This window comes from Gopherus evgoodei, chromosome 2 (genome assembly GCF_007399415.2).
Source record: "Gopherus evgoodei ecotype Sinaloan lineage chromosome 2, rGopEvg1_v1.p, whole genome shotgun sequence".
Classification (NCBI taxonomy): Eukaryota; Metazoa; Chordata; order Testudines; family Testudinidae; genus Gopherus; species Gopherus evgoodei.
In genome coordinates, this window is record NC_044323.1 from 19,420,234 (window position 1) to 19,442,837 (window position 22,604).

General features: G+C 40.1%; 1 protein-coding gene across 2 annotated transcripts in view; it reads left to right on the plus strand.

The window, feature by feature from the left end:
* Positions 1–22,063, plus strand: part of DNAJB6 (DnaJ heat shock protein family (Hsp40) member B6) — a 98,690-nt gene extending 76,627 nt beyond the window's left edge. For both annotated transcript variants that reach the window (XM_030550105.1, XM_030550106.1), the window contains exons 9-10: positions 11,366–11,566; positions 20,422–22,063. In XM_030550105.1, the coding sequence (XP_030405965.1) occupies positions 11,366–11,566; positions 20,422–20,504 (284 nt within the window). In that variant the 3' untranslated portion in view covers positions 20,505–22,063. The remainder of the gene's footprint in view (positions 1–11,365; positions 11,567–20,421) is intronic.
* The last annotated feature ends 541 nt before the right edge of the window (positions 22,064–22,604 follow it).

A 22,604-nucleotide genomic window follows, 5' to 3' on the forward strand; every position in this document is an offset into this window, starting at 1 on the left:
GCCTCTAATGGGAAATCCCCAACCTACACCATCAGTTGCACATGCAGCAAGATTGGTGGAGGTGGGAGTTTTTCTGATCAGCATTCCTACTTCATAGGTGAGGATTTAATGTGGTGTGACTCCTTGCCTGAGGTCCCCATGTCAGAACCTCAGAAGGTGGTAACCTTGGCAGAGCAACTTTAACCACTCTCTGAAGTCCAAACTGGATTTAGAGTGGCCTTGATAGGAATAGGTTCCTATGGCAGTGTTGTGTGGGCTGAAAACAGGGTGGTAATTCCAAAAAGGATGGAGAGACACAGGGTGGGTGACGTAATACCTTTTATTGGATCAACTTCTGTTGGTGGAAGGGATGGACTGAGATGGGGCAGGGCAAGTTTCTGAATAGATCATTGATCAAGAAACCGTAAGGCCTTGTGTATGGTAACACCCATTTTCATATTCTCTGTGTGTGTGTGTGTGTGTGTGTGTGTGTGTATATGTGTGTATATATATCTTCCTACTGTATTTTCCACTACATGCATCCGACGAAGTGAGCTGTAGCCCACAAAAGCTTATTCTCAAATTTGTTAGCCTCTAAGGTGCCACAAGCACTCCTGTTCTTTTTGCAGATACAGACTAACACGGCTGCTACTCTGAAATCTACCACACCTGTAACAGTTGAACATCAGAGAAATGCCTGGAAATGGATTAAATTGTGCACTTGTAAAGATCTGTGTGTGAAGGGTTTTCCACTGAGCAAAGAGGGTGAACGATAGCTCCATGGAGATGGGAAGGCTTACTACATTGCTTTTGGAGGCAAACCATTATTTTTGGGTTCTCTGTGTTCTTGAATACAATGATAGTGAATACATGCACTAAAGTGGAGTTACCTATGCCCAAAGGAAAATCCATATTAGTGAATAGTGGTCAAAGTGACCAGTTTATCTGAGACCAGTCAAAGTTCATACTTTCATTATAGTTTATCTGATAAACTATGTTGAAGCTATGCCCTTTACAGTTTGTGGAAATGCTGCCATGAGAAATAATGGTGCACACTTAGCAGCTGCTCTAACATTCCACGGATAGCTTCTGAATGATTTCAGGCCCTTTCGGCTAAGAGGCTATAACTGCATTTTTATCAGTAGATTTTAAAATGGCTGTTTCATATGAACATATCAAATATAAGCATCTTTTTTAAGACATGTTCATTGCCCTCCTAACAGAGCTACATTTTTCTAAAAAGATTTAATGAAAACTTAACTTCTGTCGAGCATGGCAAAAATCTGCAGAGCACATACTTAAGTGCATTTAATAACTCTCATCTTGTTGAGCTTTGCTGCAGCATTAGTATTTCCTGGAATTTAAAAAACAAACAGCAATTATTAATCAAAAGAATTTGCACAATGTAGTTTCCAGTAGCATACCTTGAGCACAGACTTTTCTGTTTTGCTATTTGAAATGTTATGCTCAAAACTTAAAGTGGCCTCTGAATTTTTGGGGGTTTTCGCTTCGTGAGTTCCAAATTTTAGAGAAAGCTTGGGTCTGTTTTTTCAAAACTTTGAGGATCTGTAACTCCAGTTGAAGTTGATGGAATCTGTCGGTGTGCAGCAACTCTTGAAAATTTTGGTCCAAATTCAGCACCCAAAATCAGAAATTTTAAAAGTTGGCCTTAGTACTGTTTTTTGTGTGTCTAGGTTTCAGGATATCTCTACTCTTCACATGATCTGCTTTCTGTTTGTGCCCTCATCTGCTTTTTGTGTCTGTGTGTATCTGTGTGTCTATCTAGATCAAGAGATCTATAGATATAAAAATTAAAATATGGCTTTCAAGAGCGGAACAGGAGAACCAATTTATCCACTTGGGTTTTTCTGTATACAGTAATCTAGGACTACTCTGGTAACTGTTTAATTGAATAAGTTGTCTGCTCTAATGGGCTGTTCTAATAGAGTATTTCAAATAAATATTAACTTTTTTTTAATATGTGCTGATTTCAGATTGGGTGGGAAGAGTTTTGAGCAAATAAATCTTAGCACATCCAAGGGTATTATACTGCTAAAGCTCTGTCCTGTCTAAGAGAAGAAACTGCACTTGTGTCCATTGTGTGCCTCCTCATTCATGGTAATATCCTAAAAGTACAATTTTTAGCCTTAGGAAGAGGTGAATGAAAACTAACATTTCTAGGGCAACACTAAGCCCCATAATGTTAATTGAGCTTATTGATTCCTAGACCAGCTCTCACTGGATGGCATCTTGAGTGGTTTTACAAAAAGTAGAACGTGCCTAAACCAACCTGATCTCCTTCTTTGAGAAGATAACAGATTTTTTAGACAGAGGAAACGCAGTGGATCTAATTTACCTCAATTTCAGTAAGGCATTTGATATGGTTCCACATGAGGAATTATTAGCTAAATTGGAAAAGATGGGAATCAATATGAAAATAGAAAGGTGGATAAGAACTGGTTAAAGAGGAGACAACGAGTTGTACTGAAAGGTTAACTGTCAGGCTGGAGGGAAGTTACTAGTGGAGTTCCTCAGGGATCGGTTTTGGGACCAATCTTATTTAATCTTTTTTATTACTGACCTTGGCACAAAAAGTGGGAATGTGCTAATAAAGTTTGCGGATGACACAAAGCTGAGAGGACTGGGATATCATACAGGAAGATCTGGATGACCCTGTATTTTGGAGAATTAGGATGAAATTTAATAGTGAAAAATACAAGGTCATGCATTTAGACATTAATAACAAAATTTTTGTTATAAGATGGAGATGCATCAGTTGGAAGTAACAGAGGAGGAGAAGGACCTCGAAGTATTGGTTAATCACAGGGTGACTGAGCCACCAATGTGTTATGGCTGTGAAAAAAAGCTAATGCGGTCTTGGGATGCATCAAGTGATGTATTTCCAGTAGAGATAAACAAGTGTCAGTACCATTATACAAGGCACTGGTGAGACCTCATCTGGAATACTGTGTGCAGTTCTGGTCTCCCATGTTTAAGGAGGACGAATTCAAACTGGAACAGGTACAGAGTGTTACTAGGATGATCCAAGGAATGGAAAAGCTGTCTTATGAAAGGAGACTCAAGGAGCTTGGCTTGTTTGGCCTAACCAAAAGAAGGCTGAGGGGAGAGATGTTTAGTCTCTATAGATATATCAGAGGAATAAATACCAGGGAGGGAGAAGAATTATTTAAGCTGAGTACCAATGTAGGCACAAGAACAAATGTATATAAGCTGGCCATCAGGAAGTTTAGACTTGAAATTAGACACAGGTTTCTAACCATCGGAGGAGTGATGTTCTGGAAGTAGTGGCGTCAAAAGACACATATGGCTTCAAGACTAAACTTGATAAATTTATGGAGGGGATGATATGATGAGATCAAGTAATTGCCAAAATTAGGCTTTGCCTATTAGTGGTAAATATGCCCAATGGTCTGTGATGGGATGTTAGATGGAGTGGAGTCTGAGTTACTACAGAGAATTCTTTCCTGGGTGAGTTTTGCCCACCTGCTCAGGGTTTAGCTGATGGTCATATTTGGAGTCAAGAAGGAATTTTCCTCCAGGGCAGACTGGCAGAGGCCCTGGAGGTTTTTCATTTTCCTCTGCAGCGTGGGGCACAGGTCACTTGCTGGAGGATTCTCTGCACCTTGAAGTCTTTAAACCGCTATTTGAGGACTTCAGTAGGTCAGATAGGTTAGGGGTTTGTTACAGGAATGGGTAGGTGAAATTCTGTGGCCTGCATTGTGCAGGAGATCAGACTAAATGATCATTAAGGTCAAAAGGGACAATTAAGTCTATGGTTCTATGATCTTGTGCTTAGTGACTCGAGTCAATCAGGGCTCCACCAAATTACATTTTTGTACTCATAATTATTTTTGATTGGTTGACTTAAGTGTCAACAGAATGGCAGAATCTCTTATTAACCAAAGCAAGTTTGAAGCTATTTAATGAAGATGTTAATTGCTGCAAAAAATCCCACTATTAACTGACTATAAAGATCCGCAGACAGCACCTTGGAAAGCTTTATATTCAGATTGTTTTAAATTTTGTTTGCAAAATAAGCTTTATTCCTTAAGGAGTTTATCTGCTCTTCCATTTTTAGCCCTAATCTTCACAGCAGCCATTGTTGCCATGGGCTCTTGATCGCCTCATCAGGAGCAGAGGTACTCACGAGTGGGGTATGTCTGTACTACAGCTGTGCCGCTGTAGTGCTGTTAAGAAACAGACATAGCTAGACGAGCAAAACTGGGTGTTCTTCTTTTACAACGTCTTATTGGTCATTCATCCCCAGTGGTAAAAGTGAAGTCTCCAGGGGCAATGCTTGAACCTATAGTTCCAGTTTTGACCCCATCTCTACAAACAAATAGAAGCAGATTTTTTTCCACACTGAGATGTGTGGGTTTTTGGTTTTTTTTTGTTTTGTTTTTTTTTAAATGTGTCGTGTTGTATCGCAGCTCTCGAGGAACATGAATATATGTTAAAGATGCTTAGATATTCTAGGCACCTCTAGAGGAACCTAGGTTAGGTGGAGAGGGAAAAATTAGTAGTTTATTTTAAGGTGCGTTTATGACATTTCTGAGGCTCAGCATAACTTTAGTTGTGAATTAGTGCGTTATGTCTGTGTCATCATGTGTACCTATTCACAATAAGAATATGTACTGTCACATACTCGAAATTCTTCCATTAGGCTGTGCATAGGCCAGTTTGTACTATTGTTGCTCAAGACGGGACATTATATTACTGGTAACGTAAGAAAATAAAAAGCATGTTCTAACCCTTCCTTACTGGAACAAACTCGTCTTTCAACTTAAATAATTTTACTGTCATTATTTCCTACTGAAAAGGAAATAGATGATGCAATGTCTTCAAGGTTTTCCTGCCAGTGCAGGTGTTGCATATTTACATCACTGTACCAGTAGAGTTGTGCTGCTTCGTAATAGGGATTTCAAGTCCAGTCATGCTTAGCCATACTAATATTGACTTCTTAAAATGTAACTACGTAGAGGAGAATTTAACCTTCCCTTTAATAGGCTTATAATGTAAGTTGTATGAACGTTCAGATGTTCGTTGGAGCTGGAGAGCTCTCTGTTAGGAAATGAAAATATATAATCCTGTGTAATTTATCTGTGGTCATAATATATAGTTGTTCTCTGTTTAGATATGGCTGCTAAATGAGGGCTACTTCTAAACCACAATCCACAGGGCAAAGAAATGTTAAATAAAATAATTGCCACTTCCGTATCCCCTTCTGTCCAAGGACTTCAATATACATTGTGAAGATAAACTTAATTTCACAATATGCACATGAAGTAAGCAAGTATCACTATCCCCCTTTTACAAATAGGGAAACTGAGGCACAGATTAAGCAACTTGTCCAGAACGACATGGGGAAATCTGTGGCAGAGCCAAGCCCAAGTTTCCTGCCTCCCAGTCCTGTGCCTTAACCACAATTATTCTACCTTGTCTTCTAAATGAAGGTGTTAAAATAACCTCAATGCAGAAGAGACTAAGTTGCAATAATCACTCACTTTTTAGTGAAGTACTCAGGAAAACTTTTATTTTTGCTCTCCAAAAAACATTTTCTAGCTCTTATGAATTTGGTTTTTTGTGAAGGGACAGAATTGCTAAAGCACTGTGCCCCACCTGCATGAAATGTTACCTACCATAGACAACTGCTGGTTACCAAGTACTTTTTCTTCCACTTTAAGAAAGTTACAAGGGAAGAGGTGTTTTTCCAGGAGCAAATGACGCTTGTACTTGGGTGGCATCCCCATTGAAAGTACTTGTTCAGTGAAAGAATCTGTTTTGGTTTTAGATGTGAAATACCGACAGGATGCAAATACTTTTTATTAAATGAAAGGCTTGACAGCTATCTTTTACTTTGACAGATGTGTGTTTTTCTTTTGATATGCAATATTGCCCTCTGCTGGTTAATGATGGCTTAAATGAACTTAGATCAAAGGACCCTGATCTAACAAATTATAAGACCATATTCGGCCCAGTGAGCTGATTTAACTGGCTATAACAGAAGGTAGAATTTGGCCCTAATTAAATTAGTTGTAAATACATTCTATGGTGGTTTGGATTTTTCAGATATTCGAAGCACCAGGAGCCTTGTTCTAGTTGTAGAAGTTCTGTGCTTCTAAATATAAATCTCAGCCTGTATAGCTTTATACTATGAAAGTATTTTCTCTAGGGGTAGCAAATAATGAATAATTGATTCCAAGGGTCTAAATATTTCACATGTAATGGTAAACATACCCCCAAAAATCTATTTTCACGGGTGAAAATAAACACGTTTAATCTTGTGTAGTATTTAGTAGACTAAAGATCTAAGATAATGCTTTCAGTTTTCAGAAGATTACCCTTCCTCACAAAAACAGATACTGTGCCTCATTTATTCAGTACAAACACTGCAGCTGACAAATAACTTCTAAATGTTTGTGTAAACACACGTGTGTGTATATGCAAATATATAGATTTTTTTAAAATGTCTTGCAATGGCTGTTTTTTATAGTAGTTTTATTACTTGTGTTCACCAATTGTCTGAATTTTTACAAAGAAAATGAAGATGCAAAATCGAAGTAGGTAAAGAATACAGCATTCACATGCAAAGTAAGTTTTAATCTGTTTTAGTATACTATGGAAACAAACATTAAAATTTAAGTAGTCAACTGGAGTACAGACACAGTCATCAATACTATATTTGGTGCACTGTACACTTGGTATTATTGCATATAGCTAATTGTGAGGAACATTCAAATGCTTCTCAATGTCATAAGTCTAGGAAGGGGAAAATGGTTTTTCCTCAACGTCTAGTGCAGTGAATTTTGCAGTGCATTTGGTTCAGAGGAAGATAAGCTAAATCCTTGTGTACTGGAAATAGAGAACATAGAAGTTAGTGGAGATCCTTCGTTTGTGTAGTTGGGGGGAGGGGAAAGGTGTTGTGTTTATAGCTTAATGAGAGACAGCTAACTATGTTTTTTACTTTTTTTTTTAATTAGGGTAAATATTTCACATCAATAGTATTTGTTCTTTAGCAGTTTTAACACTGTATGTATGTGATGTCTGTGGTGGACAGTTACTTAATGTTGTGTCCCTAGGCGGCGTTACACAAGGCACTATATAAGGAAATGCAATTTCTTGCAAAAAAGCGCTCACAAAACTAGGTTTAAGATTACTATTTCTAGAGGGGTGTAGTTCCTTCACTGGAGAGAATGTATGAGACTAATCAAGATTCCTTGAGGGAACCTTTAATTCCAGGATAGTATGCAGGACTTAAGTTAAAAGTATTTATTTCCGTATTTATAACAGGTGCTGTATTGCTGTGTTCCATATCACAGAGCTGTACTGTTTTTAGTGTGGATTGCTGTCCCCTTCTAGGCAAGAGATGGACTTGAGCTAGTTTGGAAACATCCCTTGCTGGCTTTGCTCTTTGCTGACAATGCCTAAATATTTCATATTGTTTTTCCACCGCACACTAAGCCTTTTTGTGCTTCAGGTGCAGCTGCATCACTCAGATACGCCCCAGACAGAGTGAAACTGGTCTTGTATGGGTGACTTGATTTTGGCAGACCAGGTGTTAAGAAGCTTTGTGTGCAACTTTTGGTACACAGTAACTAGCATGGCTGACAAATGAGCTGGCTTCAGTGGGCCTGTGGCAGTTTGCAGTAGCATACTCACGTGCCCAAGACATGGCTATATAGTTTTCCCTAGCCCAAATAAGTACCAGAGAAATCGCCTAATGTTTTGTATCACAGAATAGCACCTAGAAGTACTAACCAAAGACTTTCAAGGGCTAGTCAGTGTTCTCTTTGAAGATGGACCTTCCCAAATTGCTTACTCTAAATGATAAGGATAAAGAGAATTTTAGAGATGGGGACTGGTGGCTCAAAGTGACTTGCCCAAGGTCACACAGTCTGGCACAGCCAGGGATTAAACCCAGATTTCCTGGATCCTAGTCTACAGTTTTAACTAAAGACCATCCTTCAGCACTTGGTACAACTGAGGTCTAACAGGAAGAGCATCTGCCATAAAATTCAATAGAAGCCAGACAGCTGTAGCCTATCTCTTGCCGAGAATGTAATTGAATTCAATGGGAGTTGAGGGCATTTGGCATCTTTCAGAGTACTTTAGTCCACTTAAAATAAAACTTTTTAATGTGTAAAATGTCACTTTATAAGCCTGGACCCAAGAGGACTTTTCTGCTGCTGCTTTCTTAGGTGTGTTTTTAGTGCTGTTGCTAGTTCCTGGAGTATCTGTATGACACACCCAGATGCAGAAAGAAGGGAGGGTAACTGCTGGATAGGGGTTTAGAGTGTAAGAGGCTGAGCACCAAACCATGCTGAGGAGTGTGCTCCTGGGGTTGTGAGATTACAGTACTCTGAATTCTGGGTCTTTCAAACTCTTCCTTCATATTGACTGACTGAATAAAAGTCAAAACTGTTTCAGAGTCAGGGGCGGCTCTAGCCATTTCGCCACCCCATGCACGGCAGCACACCACAGGGGGCGCCCTGCTGGTCACTGGTCCCGCAGGCATGCCTGCGGATGCTCCACCGAAGCCGCGGGATCAGCAGACCCTCCGGCAGAGCGCTCCCCGCGGCATTCCGCCCCAAGCACGCACTTGGCATGCTCAGGTCTGGAGCCGCCCCTGTTCAGAGTGGTAGCCGTGTTAGTCTGTATCAGCAAAAACAGCAAAGAGTCCTTGTGGGACCTTAAAGACTAACAAATGTATTTGGGCATAAGCTTTCATGGGCATCTGATGAAGTAAGTTCTAGCCCACAAAAGCTTATGCCCAAATACATTTGTTAGTCTCTAAGGTCCCACAAGGACTCTGTAGTTTTAGTCAAAACTGTAGAATTCTGGGTGTGACAGGAACCTAGCTGTACTAGTTCAGTGAATTCAGTGTGGCCATGTTTGTGTAACATATACGTAGGTAGTTTAACATCTACCCCAGTGTTTACAATAGTGTCCATTTTCTTTTCAGTTGGTATAAAGCAGCCTTTCCTGAAAGGGGTACAAACATAACTCCTGCAACTAATGGCTAATACACATTACAAATGTGCATCTGCTTTCAGATATAAACTATAAAAGTGCACCAGAGAACTTTGATGTTCATCAAAGGGAGAATTGTGCAGCCTGTGTTCCTGTAGGAGGGGAAGAATCTCTTACAGAGCTTGCAAAGTAATTTGTTAGGAAATCAACTCCCTTGATATGCCATGATAGCTTAATTGGTACATTGGACTTTTCCACTGAGTCTGATTTCTGTTCTTACCATTTTTTAAAAGGATTCCTCTTAACAGACCTGGTGTAATGAGATTGATACATGTGTAAGAAGTACCTGTGCCAAGTGCTGCATAGACAACATCTCCAATGATAGCGTTGACGTGAAACCCTTCACAAGGACTCTAATTCCAATCTTTAGCTTCCTGCAGGAGAAACTAATGTTTGTTCCTTGGATTTGATTGTGCACAGTGCAGAGCACTGTCAGCTGCTTTCCATAGCAATGGCAGCTGAAGGTACTCTGCTCCATGTGGGATCCATTGCATGTTGGGTGAAGTCATACTGCTGGGGATCTCCTGTTGACAGCACAGGAGAACGTTAGGGAACAGCTTGCCAATTGTGTTATCTTAAAGTCAATATAACAAGCACAGCCAGGTTGCACCTTCATGTGGAAATGTCTGGCTTTTTTTACAGAACTTCTCTTCTGTCTCTCCCTCTTGCTTGTGCCTTTCAGATAGGGGGAGGTTTGACAGTAAAATCTATGAAAGAGGCCAAGGCCTAACCAAAACATTGTACAGCATAGACAATCAGTTTTGCCACCTCTATAATACACCAGGTTATAGTCAAGAGTGTGTTCAAAACTGCTGTCAAGCTAAATTCACTCAAATACAAGTACGATAAACACATCTGCGACTTGTAGGATTTTAATTACTTCATGTGGCTGAGAGATGAATTGTCCTGTGAACAAGTAAAAAATTATACCCCATCTCCTTTTCCTGATCCCTAAAATATAATACTCCATGTACAACAACCTTTAAAAATAAAACAATAATCCTTCCATGTGTAAGTATCCCAGCACTGTTTTAAAGCACACAAGAGTTGCTTAGGTAACTAGATAACAACTGACCTTGGATTACTGTTGCTTAATGAATTACATAGTGCTTTTCCATCTTCAAAGCATTTCCCAGACATGAACTAATGCAACACACCCATCCCTATGCAGCAGATGCATGAAATAGTGTGGGAAAAAACTTACAGAATGACGCATATAAAATGACGCCACATTTCCTCAAATATTAAGTGATAAAATAATTGGATTAATAAAAAAAAAAAGCTCCTTTGTCTCCTATTCATTTCCCACTTTTCCTTTAGTATTTCTCCTAATGTATAACTAACTGTTATTCAGGTCTTCAGTTTTCTTTCCCATTATAGATTTTAGCTTCTCTGTGCCTTTTTACTCCTGTTCCTGTTTGAGGTTTTTTCCTCCCTCAGTACTGTGTTCCTTTTCAGTGTGTGTTTTTACTCTGAATGTTGTTTTGATATGGTAGCTCCAGCAGAAGGGGCTGAATTCTCTGCTTTATTGTATTGCTATTGTCACAGCTAGTGCAGCCAGGCAAACTCAATTGAACTCCCACAGTGGTACGACCTTTTCTTCTATATTTTCCTGAACTCTTAATCTTATTTCCATCATGTTTCGTTTCTTCTCTTCTTGTGTGTGCGTGCATGCTCTTTCTCTCCCCCTTTTTCTCTTCAACCTTATTTCCTCCTTCCCTACTTTTCTTTCTTCAGTTTCAGAATCTCAACTCTCTTCCTTCCCTCCTGAGAACCAAATTCACCCTCTTCCCTCATCCCTGGAGTCAGCCTAACTGGACTCTTTGCCTCTTGGCAGTAGACAGCGCTTCTCTGTGTTGCAGTGCTTACTCCTTCTGTGGAGGCCTCAATCAGAGCTGTAGTGGGATGGCTTTTTCAGCTGCAGCAAGGGAAACCAGGAAAAGGCCCTTGATCAGTATGGTGGGGCTCAGCTTGGGTGCTCTGCTGCTTGGGCACGAGCATCTTGATTTTCCACCAGAATCTGGCAGGGTAACTTCTGGCAGGGTGGATTCACTGTGGTAAGATTCTAGGGGGACAGGGGGACATTCCCAGACTTTATGCAGTAGCTCAGAGGACAGTAACATGAGTGAGTGGTAGAGAGTGTTATCCCTGTCTTTACCATGGAGAAACTGAGGCATGAAGAGGTTAAATGGCTTGCTCAAGGCTACAGGCAGTCTGTTAGTACCAGGGTGTAACTTAGTGTTCCTGACTTCCAGCCTGATTTCCAGTTGTTTCAGGTTAAGCTAAAACCTTGATGTGCTTCCAGCTCATTTCTCTTGATTTGTCTGCTTTTCAGGTGTGGCAGATGAGGAAGCTCTTGCTGAGGAGTGCAGCCGTAGAGGACAACAGGCCCTACCTTTCCAGTCTACCAATATCCGCCTCCCGAAGTCCCACAAGCCTGCCACTTTCCCCAAACATGCCTATCATAACGATGAGGTGGAAGAACAAGATAGAGCCCGGGTTACAAGCAACTTGGAGACCCCTTTATATACATCAGGTGTGCACATAAAGGTTAATGAGAAATGTACAGAAAATGACTCAGTTAGTCAAGAGAGAGAATCAAAAACCCAAGAAAGAAAGCATTGCTGTATACTAACTTAATGCTAGCAGGTAACGAATGCCAGCTTGTGGGCTTTCATTCTGTACTAGCTGTGCTCTGCAATTCAGTCTAGATTCACAAATGCCCTGGCTGTATATGGCACATCCTCCAAAGGGGGGTGAATATGACCCTGTAGGCGTGAGCGAAAAGTAATGCACTCAGAAATAATACCCATACTTCTTGCCTTTAAAGACAGGGAGGTCCTTAACTAATCAATGTGCTGTCATATTTATTTAAATAAGCTGCTTGGTTTTCCTTCCCCCAAATGGAAATAAGTCCAGACTTCAGCAACTGAATATTGTTTCTGGAAGTGGGAATTCCTTGAGGCCGAAGTCTATGGTGCAGCCCAGCTAGACAGACTTGCACTAGCGTGCTAAGAGTAGCAGTGTGACCATTGTGGCTCAGGCTCTCCAGCTCCCTAGGTTTGAGTTTGAGTGGCTAGCCTGAGTCTCCACCAGCACTGCAACATCCACACTGCTATTTTTAGTATGCTATCATGAACGAAGCTAGCACAGGTCTGTCTACCCAGTCTAGGAGGCTTGCTTTCCGTTGTAGCATGAATATACCGAAGGTGCTTTGCACGGATTGTGCATCTTGATTTCTAGTTCTGAGAGCTGAGCAACCTCCAGAGGTAAATAAGGTAGCCCAACAATTGCCATGGATACTTTTTGCCGTAATTTTGACCATGTGATCCTGTCATCCATCAAATTCTAGATCTGATTAGATCCCACTGTATTCTTGCCTCCTGTAATACTTATGGCTACAATACGTTTGGTAGCTTGGACGACAACAATCCATTTGACTACTTCAGTTTATCTGAATAGCAAGTCCTTGGCCATGCATAGAACTTGGTCCTGTGGTCCTCAACACAAGATATGGCAAAACCCCTATTATAATTAGCTTGAGATTTGCATACCCAAGGACAGGAGATTTTAGTGGCCAAAATGAAGGGTTTTTTTCAGCAATAGTGAAGTAGGCCCATTCCGTAGCTTTCAGCAGGAGTTCTGCTTTAAGGAGCAAATGAAGTTGAATAGGGCCTAGTAGAGGAGGTGATGACTCCCTAAAAATACCAAAAACATTGGCGGGAATATTTCTATTTATCAACCCTATTTCCTTGCTCATCAACGCTGAAGGACAAAAACCACCTATCTTAAGTTCCTTAGCGCCTGCTGTTTCTCCACCTATGATCCTCTGCTTGTGACATTCTTGCACCACAGCTCAAGAGATGTCAAACACAGAATTACTTTAGATTGGGAAATCAGCAGAAATGAGTAAATGTTTGAGAAACCTTCTTTTCCTCATCCTGTAGTCCCTGGGACTGTAGAATCAGACCTTTTCATGTGTATATATGATGTAGCAAAAACTCTTCTAGGGATTAGTTTGAACCAAACCCTGGAGCTGAAGATCTGAAATGAATCTGGATTTGAACTGTGTGGCTGTTCCTGTGTTTGTGACCTCCAAACCCTAGATCTGACCTTTGAGGGAATTTAGATTCCATTTCCTCTCACTGGAATGGGAATTGAACACTTTCTAGGCAGTACCCAAGTTTCTGACACATTTGAATTTCCTTGTTGCAACCTTAACATCATTTACATAAAGTTTTTAGTTGCAAATCTTTTCACACCCCTATGTCCATTAGGCTGTAATTAAAGTAAGTCTGAAGTGTAAGTGCACGCATACCTAAACGTGACTGATGTAACTATAGGTCACTGCCTGCTGTACAGAATCTTCTCATCTCTCATATAATACCTTGCCACTTTTTTCATGTTCATTCAACAGATGGAAGGACTTGGGGTGGGAGGGGAATCCTGACCGATTAAAGTAAGTTTTGCCAGTGACTTCAGTGGGGTCAGGACTTCACTGTCATTCTGTAAGTATTTTATAGCTACTGCTTGTTCCCCTGGCAGACCATGATTGCCGAAGAAGCTGTTTTGTAGGTTTACATGATAGGATTCAAAGTTCAAAAAACACAAGAAGCTCCCTCCCTTCTCCATCAAGACTTTTTTTTCAATTGCAGTTTAAGCCAAGAATGCATTTCTTACTGCTAGGTTATAAACTCTGCATAATGAGCCTTTACGATAGGAAGTGGACTCTGTGCACCTGCTGCCCCTCACATCCTTGATTATGCAGATGACCTCCACTCTGGCTGGGACCCCAATATCATTGTGGCAGCTGCATCAATTTCTTAACATTCTTCTGTGAGAGCAACTATCTAATGTACTATTGGCGTCTTTTAGAGCCTGATCCAAAGCCCATTGAAGTCAATGAGAGTTTTACTGTTGACATCAATCAGCTTTGAAATGAGGAGGAGAAGCTAGCACAATGTGACCACCAACAAATGTCCATAGGCCACCAGTGGGACACAGACCACAGTTTAAGAACCGCTGCTGCAGCACAACACCTGAAATAAGATTAAGGTAAAATAATTTAACTATTTTTGTTGAAGAAGCCAAATAATTTCCAACCCTCTTCAAAAGTGGGATTAAATTTGTGGCCGTCGTGCAAGACTGTTGCAAATTAAAAAAAAAAAAAGTCCCTGATAAGTGTGTTTAGGAGAAATTAAGTGAGAGTTTCCCATTGTCCCAGTGGGACAATTTGTCACACACAGAACCTAATTTGGGTTAAAGGTTTTGGGATAGAACGAATCTGTATTCACATTTTTATCAGCTTCATGTTGCCTTCCTACAGAAATGTGTTAAATCTCACATTACTAATGGTTTTTAGTGGATAGATGGCTTAGCTGCCTTTTAGAATACAGAAATCCATGTTGAAACCACATTTACCTCAAACAGTTCTATAACTAGAACAAGTTCATTTGCTATTTATGAAGTCCAGATACTTTCCAGGTATATCTGAGTTTGAACTTTAAAAAGCTTAGTTGCGTAGTGAAGTGGTTTAAATGTTATATTGTTAAAAATAGTGTGTAAATAGTACATATAAATTAAAAGTTCTTAAATTGTAAATTAATACGGCAAGATTTGTGTTTTTCCCTTTTGAGTGATAGTTTCCTGTATTAACCTATATCTTAAACCCTAATCCATTCATTACTTGACACCCATTTTCATCCGCTGGCATTATTGAAAAGGAAAGCATTTTAAAAAACCTAGCTTAACTAATCTTGAACTAATTCTGGCACGGATTCCTCAGCTGAGAAGTCAAGCTATTAGAATTTACTGTATCCACAATGCGGTCTTTCTTTGTAAATATCATGAATTATGTTACTAAGTAGTAAAATAACCAAATAATGTTGGTTACCTCCAATTTATTACTCTCTAATTTGCCAAGGTATTATCATTTGTCTGTACAATGGATGGAAAAATGTTTGGCAGGAGTTGCTGGGTTTTTCGGGAGGGTAGGGAAGAAGGTGGGAACCCAAGGAATCTTGGGGATAGAGCTGGGTAGAGGGGTAGAGCTGAATAAATATTCCCTAGCCACTGCTAGACTGCATGTGATATGGTAGCAGCTGCACTCCTCTGTGGTCAGAGGGTGGGAAAATTGGCCAGTGGATTTAATCACTGGCTTGCTGCCTCCTGGCCTGGGCTCAGAGCCTGCTTTCAGGCACTGTTCTCATGAAGGTTGCATCCCCCTGCACAACTGTTGCCATGGAGAGAGCTATGCTGGTGAGTCACTTCTTTGGTGTAGGGCTTCCTAAGCTGCATAGCCTTGCAAGCTTTTGCTTGCCCAGAGTGAGTTTAAAAATAAATTTCAGAGTTTCTTCATTAGCAGTATCATTGCAAAAGGCAGGCAAGTAGACTTTGTTTAGGACCTTATATTTTCATGGCAATTCTGCTTGGCTGACTAAACAAGTAGGTAACATGTAGCTTGGTGAACAACGTAAAGGGAAGGCCTAAATAGATGGTTTGTTTCTCTTTCTCCCCCCCCCCCCCCCGCCTTTCCTTAAAAGCCTGTTTAACTTGAAAGTGAAGCTAAATTACTTCAAATGACTGGAGGATGAAGCTATGTAAACGCAGGTTACAAATAAGGTGCAGCATTTGAGCAGTGAGGGTAGTGAACAATTGAAACAACTTACTGAGGCATGAAGTATATTCATTATCACTTGAAGTCTCTTTGAATAAAGATCGTTGTTTTCCTAAATGATACACTATAGCTCAACAAAGTTATGGACTTGGGGCAGGAATTAGTGGGTGAAATTGTATGTCATCCTAGGAAGCCCTATGTGCAGAACTGAGCCACTGCTGTTTTCCTTCATGGGGAAATTTTGTGCAGGGGGATTCCAACCTCATGAAAGTCTGAGAGCCGTACTTAAATGTATCTCTCTCTGGGACTAGAGGCAGTGAGCCAGTGACTGAATCATTGGCCAGCCTTCCCACCCTCTACCTACACAGGAGAGCAGCTGCTACCATACTTCAAGCAGGCTCTAGCAGCAGCCAGGGAGCAATGCTGCCAACCTGGAGCTGAGGAAAGATTGATTCACATCCATCCCCTGTCCCTGTCATCCCCCGCCCCCCAAGATAAAGCCAATGTAAAAAGATCAGGATGTGTTCTTTGCTGCTGACTACAATGTGTTAGGGGGGCTGGAAGAGGTAGAGAAGCTGTTCTAGGGTATGCACTTTGTGCTAGTTACAGGCAATGAAACCAGCCTGCTGAGTGCATTGTTCCTCATTGCTGCCTCCCAATCTACTTGGCTTATTCTCCTCTCTGTGGGTCAAGGGGAGAGGGAATGCGGCTGCTCTCACCATCCCACCATTCTGCTGTCCTAGCAGAGCAAAGGATTCAGCACCTCCCACTTTTGCCTCTCTCCTGACCTGATTCTATCAGGATGATAGAGGAGAGAGCAGAGGAGCTGGGTAGTAGTGCTCTCTGCAGGGCACTAGTATATTTAGGTATACACTCTGTCCATACCTCCCTCTTTGTTGCTTCTCAAGGGTGTAATGTGCTTTGAAGCCCTAAACTAAATACATCTGTCTCATGCCTTCTGGAGATTCAGAAACATTGTGTGCTCTGAAGACCATTTAAATGGAGGACCCAGAGCACTGGGAAAAACTAAAGTAAGGGGCAGCCTTGGACCCAGCGTAGAGGCTGCCAGATTTATTGATCCCTGATAGGGGGAGTTGTTCAGTCATATAGCTTCAGTTTTACTTCAGTGGGCTTTTTAAGGATAAAACTGCATTCAGTCTTTTGAAGCCTTCCATTAGGTGGAAGCTTTGTGGAGAAGGGGGCATTCAAGAAGGGGGCATGACGTAGAAAGGGCAGGTGAGGAGGTAGTGGCATGGAACCAAGGTTTCAGGTTCTTGAAATGGGTCACAGTTCCAGATGGTTACATTGCCTGGACTGCTTCACCTGACTGTTTGTTACAGGAGTCAACAAAAGCAAGAAAGTGCAAAGTTAGTGTCTGCCATCTGTCTTTAAATAGGCCTATTTTCTGCATATTGAGGCTTTGTGAAGCTCTGATAAACCTTCTTTACAGCCTCCCTATCCATACGTAATCTCTGCGTTGCAATACCTAACCTTTAGAAAGGTACCATAGTCATTTCTGGATGTGAGAATTCGCTCTCCTGTCCTCCCCCAAACCCCTCTTTTCCCCCCAACCCTCCCAAAACAAACACTGTTTGGCTAAAGAGAGACTGTAAAAACCCTGAGTGAGTTCACCAAATCTTCAATGTGACTTCTCATTTCGTTGGCCACCGACTGTCTCTGACTCTCCAGAGAAAAGTATTTCAAATCAAATATTAACGTTAATGAAGCAGCAGTGTCATTATCTCACCACGATTTGTAATCTGCCTGCCTGCTGTTACATTCTGCTGCTTGGTCATTCAAATAACTTTGCCCCCAAAGTCAATGGAAAACAATCTTGCATACCATTGAAGATCACTAGATATGCTTCAGTTGTGAAGATCTGTGGGACTATTAATATAAGAGTTAAAGGGCTGAGTTACTCAACCTGTTTGGGTCAGATTCTCTGCCGCTGTAAATCACCATAGCACCACTATCTGTGGAGCTATGCTGATTTATCCCAGCAGAGATTCTGGCCCACTTTGACGGGGAGGAAGGACTTCTTCATCACAAGCTTAGAAATGAAGACCCATTAGTCCTGTCTTTCCAGGAATGGTCCTTTATTGTAGTGTTGGCAGTCTAGTTTTAAATGTGTCACTGTTTCCCATGAGAGATCATTCCAGAGACTGGTCAGAGTTCTTGCTGTCTCCCAGTTCCTTAGTCTCTATTCTAACATTTTAGTGTTAGTTTTGGTCATTGATTTACATAATGAAGCATATTGTGTCCATATACAACAAGTTAACTTAGATTAGATTATCTGCATCCTGGTTCAGTGATATAGGGTTCCTTTCTATGTTTTTGAGTGTTTGTGGTTTTTTTTAACCCATCTAGTGAAATATCAACTTCAGAAGCAGTGTCACCTGTCTGTAAAAGCCTCTTCAGAGTTACTAAGACTTTTGTGAAGGGAAAATGAGAATAAGGGCGTAAATCATTAGGCTGTAATGGTTCCTTTCTGAATATAATTGCTAACATAGTCATTAAACTGACTAGTTTGGAGTGGCTGATTATGCTACTGATATTGCTTTTCTGACTAAAAGGAAAAATCCTGTAAATTCAGCCCATTGCTAACTGATTTTTTTTATAGGAGATTCTTCACCTGACCACCTTATTCTGCATTGTCTTCTCTTCCCTATTCCAAGGGGTCTGCTAGTGCCCTTCTGAGATAAGATCCATCTGGTCTGTTGCATTCAGATATAAGACAACTCAAGGAGTTTTTCCAATTGTAGGTCAAGTGCAGTTGGTGAAGGGGCTTGACTTTCAGAGTGAACTACTTTAATACATGATGCAAAGTGTTGATGGTGCTTCGTTCTTAGTAAGCACGTGTTCAATAACCTCTGTCTCATGGCAGCATCTGTGGACACCAAGGTGGTATGATGCGTTTGAATAGGAAAAGCTTTGTCAACATCTCCACAAATTATACTCAGAACACTGCTGTTTTTTCTCATCCTTAAACCTCAAAACTGGTTTTCTCTTTAACTTGCCAGGCTAACAGCCCGTGGCTGAACTATTAAATAAGGAGCACAGTTTCTTAAACCCTATGGCTACTAAGCATAAATTATCAAATAATGCTGCTGCACGCAGTATAGGAGCTGAAATAATAGCCAAGGAAGAAATTCACCATTGGCATAAATAGATTCAACTCCAGTGAATTCAAAAGCTGTTTGCTTGTTCCTGAAGTGAAATTGACCCAAAAGGATACCATATAGTCTGAAGTACTGCAGTTGTGAGGTGGGCAAAACTCCCATTGATTTAAATAGGCATTCTGCTTATGAGAGGACTCAAGGGTAGAGCCCACAGAGATTGTAAAGCATGATGGTTAATATGTAGCTCTTTCCTAGTGTTTTTAATCAGTTGACCTCAAAGTACTTACATCGGTAGGGAAGTATCATTATCCACCCTTTACAGATGAGAGAAGTGGATTTAGAAGCGAAGTGAGGTGCTCATGATTACATAGCAGGTAACTAGTAAAATCAGGATCATAATAGATCTCCACATTCCCAATCTGGTCCTTTATCCTACTTATCCCACTCTCCCTCTACAGCCCTATATCTGATATGTAGTTGCGAGACTTTATCTGTTTTGTCTGCCCTGTCCACCGGATCATGCTCCTCAGTGACACAGCATTGCTGAGTTAGAAGCGTGATCTTTTTCTTAAAGCTTTGCGTAGCAGATCTTTAAGGGAATTGTAGACAGATATCAGTCTAAATCTGTTGGCTTTATTTCAGATTAGAATTAATTAGACTTGAATAAAGATGGTTCTGTTTTCTATGGTGAGTTGTACACAACAAAATCCTGGGTGGACAGTTCCATTTTACCCAGAGTTTGAGAAGAAGAGGTGGGTTCTGATACACGACTCTGGTTTTCACATCTCACTTAAATGCATGAGAGTGCGCCAGTGCTGTTCTAGGGGTAGGCAAGCAGGGCAGTCCTCCCAGGCACTAACATCTAGGGGGTGCTGTCCTGCTTGGTCTTTTTGCTCCACTCTGATTGGCTGCCCTTTTTTTCCTAGTTGGTGGAAGTGTGGCCAAAGAATTTTCCGTCCTGGCTGATATAATGGCTGGGGCTGCTTTTGCAGTGTGATCACATGACCTGATGGAGAACCAAGGAAAAAGCATATTAGGCGCTGCAAAAATAAAGACTTCATTTGCATATGCTCCCCTCAAGTGGAGCTAGATAGTTACTTGAGTTTATAAGTAGCTTAGTCCTGATATTTAATCCTTGTTCTCTTGCACAAGGCTTTTACAATATAAATCCACTTAGTTTAACTAGCTGATAAAGCATGCGCAGGCTGATGTTCGGCACACACGTGGGCTCCACTAAATGTTAATATTTTGCATATCATTTTTACTCAAGATCATTTTCTGTCCTTAGAATGAGGAAGACAGTGGCAACTTCACTATGGCAACTTCAAATGCTGGGAACAGGCAATAGCACTGTCTGCATAGCCTCTAGGCTTATTTATTTGTGTCTCTTTTGTAAGTTATCTTTATTTTTGAGGCTCTTCCTGGATGGCTTTGAAGTTCTTTGGTGCATGTTTTTATATCTTTCCAAACTTCAAAGCTACCGAAGCTTTTTCTTTCCTAGCTTTGTATTAGATTTAGTGGTCACTAAAGAAACAAACCAAATTAGATAAGGTCTTTTGAAAGAATATCTAAACCATTCAGAAAACATGTGTGCATTTATAAAGGAAAAGTCAATTGAATATTATGAACTGTGTTTTACAAGCCATATCTCCTCAGGACACAAAGAAGGCAGCAAGAGAAGGAGGCAGAAGCAGAGAGAGGAACAGAAGAAGAAGAAGCCAACCAAAGGAAATTACTAAAACGGACTCCTCCGATACTCAATACCTTTACAATGACACCATATGTTATTACATTTGAGCACACTTTTTTGTGTATATATTTTTTGGATTGTATACACTGTTAGTAAGGAAGATGATTCATATTTAAAACTACACTAAAATTGCACTATATTACTCGTTAGCAGCACAGAGTGGCTTTTTTGCCAGTCAGATTGGGGACTTCAAAGTAGGCTGATCTTGGTTAGAGGTGCATTGTATTTTGAAATTTGGAAAATCTTGCAGAATCACTTACTACTTCCTTCCCAGCAACTAGATCTACTGTAATCTAGTGTTTTCCTCTAGGATATAAGGGGTTGTAACAATGTCTCTTTATGTCTACTTCTCCTGGTATCCTCAGGCCTGTTAACATATCTGAGTTAAACCTTGATCCGCTTTCCCGTTGACTTCAGTGGGAGTAGAACTAAGCCTTTAGAAACTAGCTTTAAGAAACTATCTAGTAATTATGCAAACTTCATAATTGCATTTTATGTTAACTTTTTTGTAACTTAGGCAGAAAAATTTCTGTTATGATTAAATATGCTGTCACATGTTGCATTGTGAGGTTACATCTGGTGATTTAAGAAAGCCAGTGTGATTCTGGTCTCCTGTAAATATTCATACTGATTTATTATGCATGTAGACTCCCGGTGAGTCACTGAGTGAAATCATTCCTTGTGTTTTTCATCATTTTCAATTTCTACCAAGTCTCTCCAGACAAATTATCTAAATGTTGTTGTTTTAAATTTACACTTGGTTTCTGCTGAGTGGATTTCAGATCCTGAATGTTTTTCAGGTTCCATATGATTCTACCAAGTAATTCTTTGCAGAAATATTTATCTAGAATGTCAGTCACACATGAGGAAAGTATATTTACATTAGTTATATTGCAGGACTAAACTTTTTTTGTTTGGAAACATTTTCTTCACTTTTAAAAGAAATATGTTGAGTCTGGCAATATTACTTCGTTGCTTCCCATAATTGTTTCATGTGCATGACACACTGCTTCTTCTAACCTTTTAATCGAGCACTAAGTAGAATCTTTCTATTGTCTTAACTACTTCCCTGCATGTTCCTTGCCAGTAGATTGCCTTTTCTCTTTAACCTATGAATAGTAATTATCAACCATGTTTGTTTTGTTCTTTTGTCTCTGCTCTTTTTGCTAGTATGTTGGTGATGTAACTGACTTAAAACTGGCACTGTTGGAAACCCAGATTTCCTGGAGAAATTCACTCATCCTTGATATTTACAAAATGTAGCAATGCACACAATGATGTAAGGAAGATGCTAAACAGAAAAGTAAAATCTGCTGCTCTAGAATGACTGTTAAAATATAAGAAATCTTGGTAATCTACAATATTTGGATGGTTTAGCATATAATGCTAGCATTAGGAAAATGTAACCGTATGCAGATTGTTAGGGTACTTAAATTAGGTTTATCTGAAATTTAAGATTGAGAACAGTTTTTGTTTGTCACTTATAAGTACCACTTAATTGTTTTGTGCAGTGTTACTAATATTTAAAAATAAAGACAATTCTCTTTACTCTTTGTCATTTTTAACTATAAAAAATAGTCTTGCTCTGATATCAGTTGGCTATGTCTAAATTAAGCTTCAGTGTACTAAAGAAAATGGAGGCTATACAGTCACAAGACAGTCAAGTACCCATGAGGAATGGTTTCTTTAGCAAAGATTAACAATATACCGTATATTTGTACATATGGTAGACATGCTACAGTGGGAACACAACGTTAATTCTAGTTTTAGTTTCCTTTCCAAAGATTCCCTAGACTTAAAATAGTGAACACTGCTAAAACTAGAAACATCGTCGAGTTCATTCTGATGGAAATGCAGCTGCTGTAAGCATGGCATTCATATTGACACCACAGGGTTACTTTGAATTCAGCTATTCTGTGGGATTTTGAAAATTGTTCCATTTGGGGATTTTTTTTGTCTTTGGAAATCTCCCCATTGCACATTTTGAGATTTGCTCAAATGGTGAGAACTAATGGCTTACACGTGTATGTTACAGTAACAGAAGGGTGAAAAGAAGAGATAACAATAGTTACTGCATCATTGTTTAAGA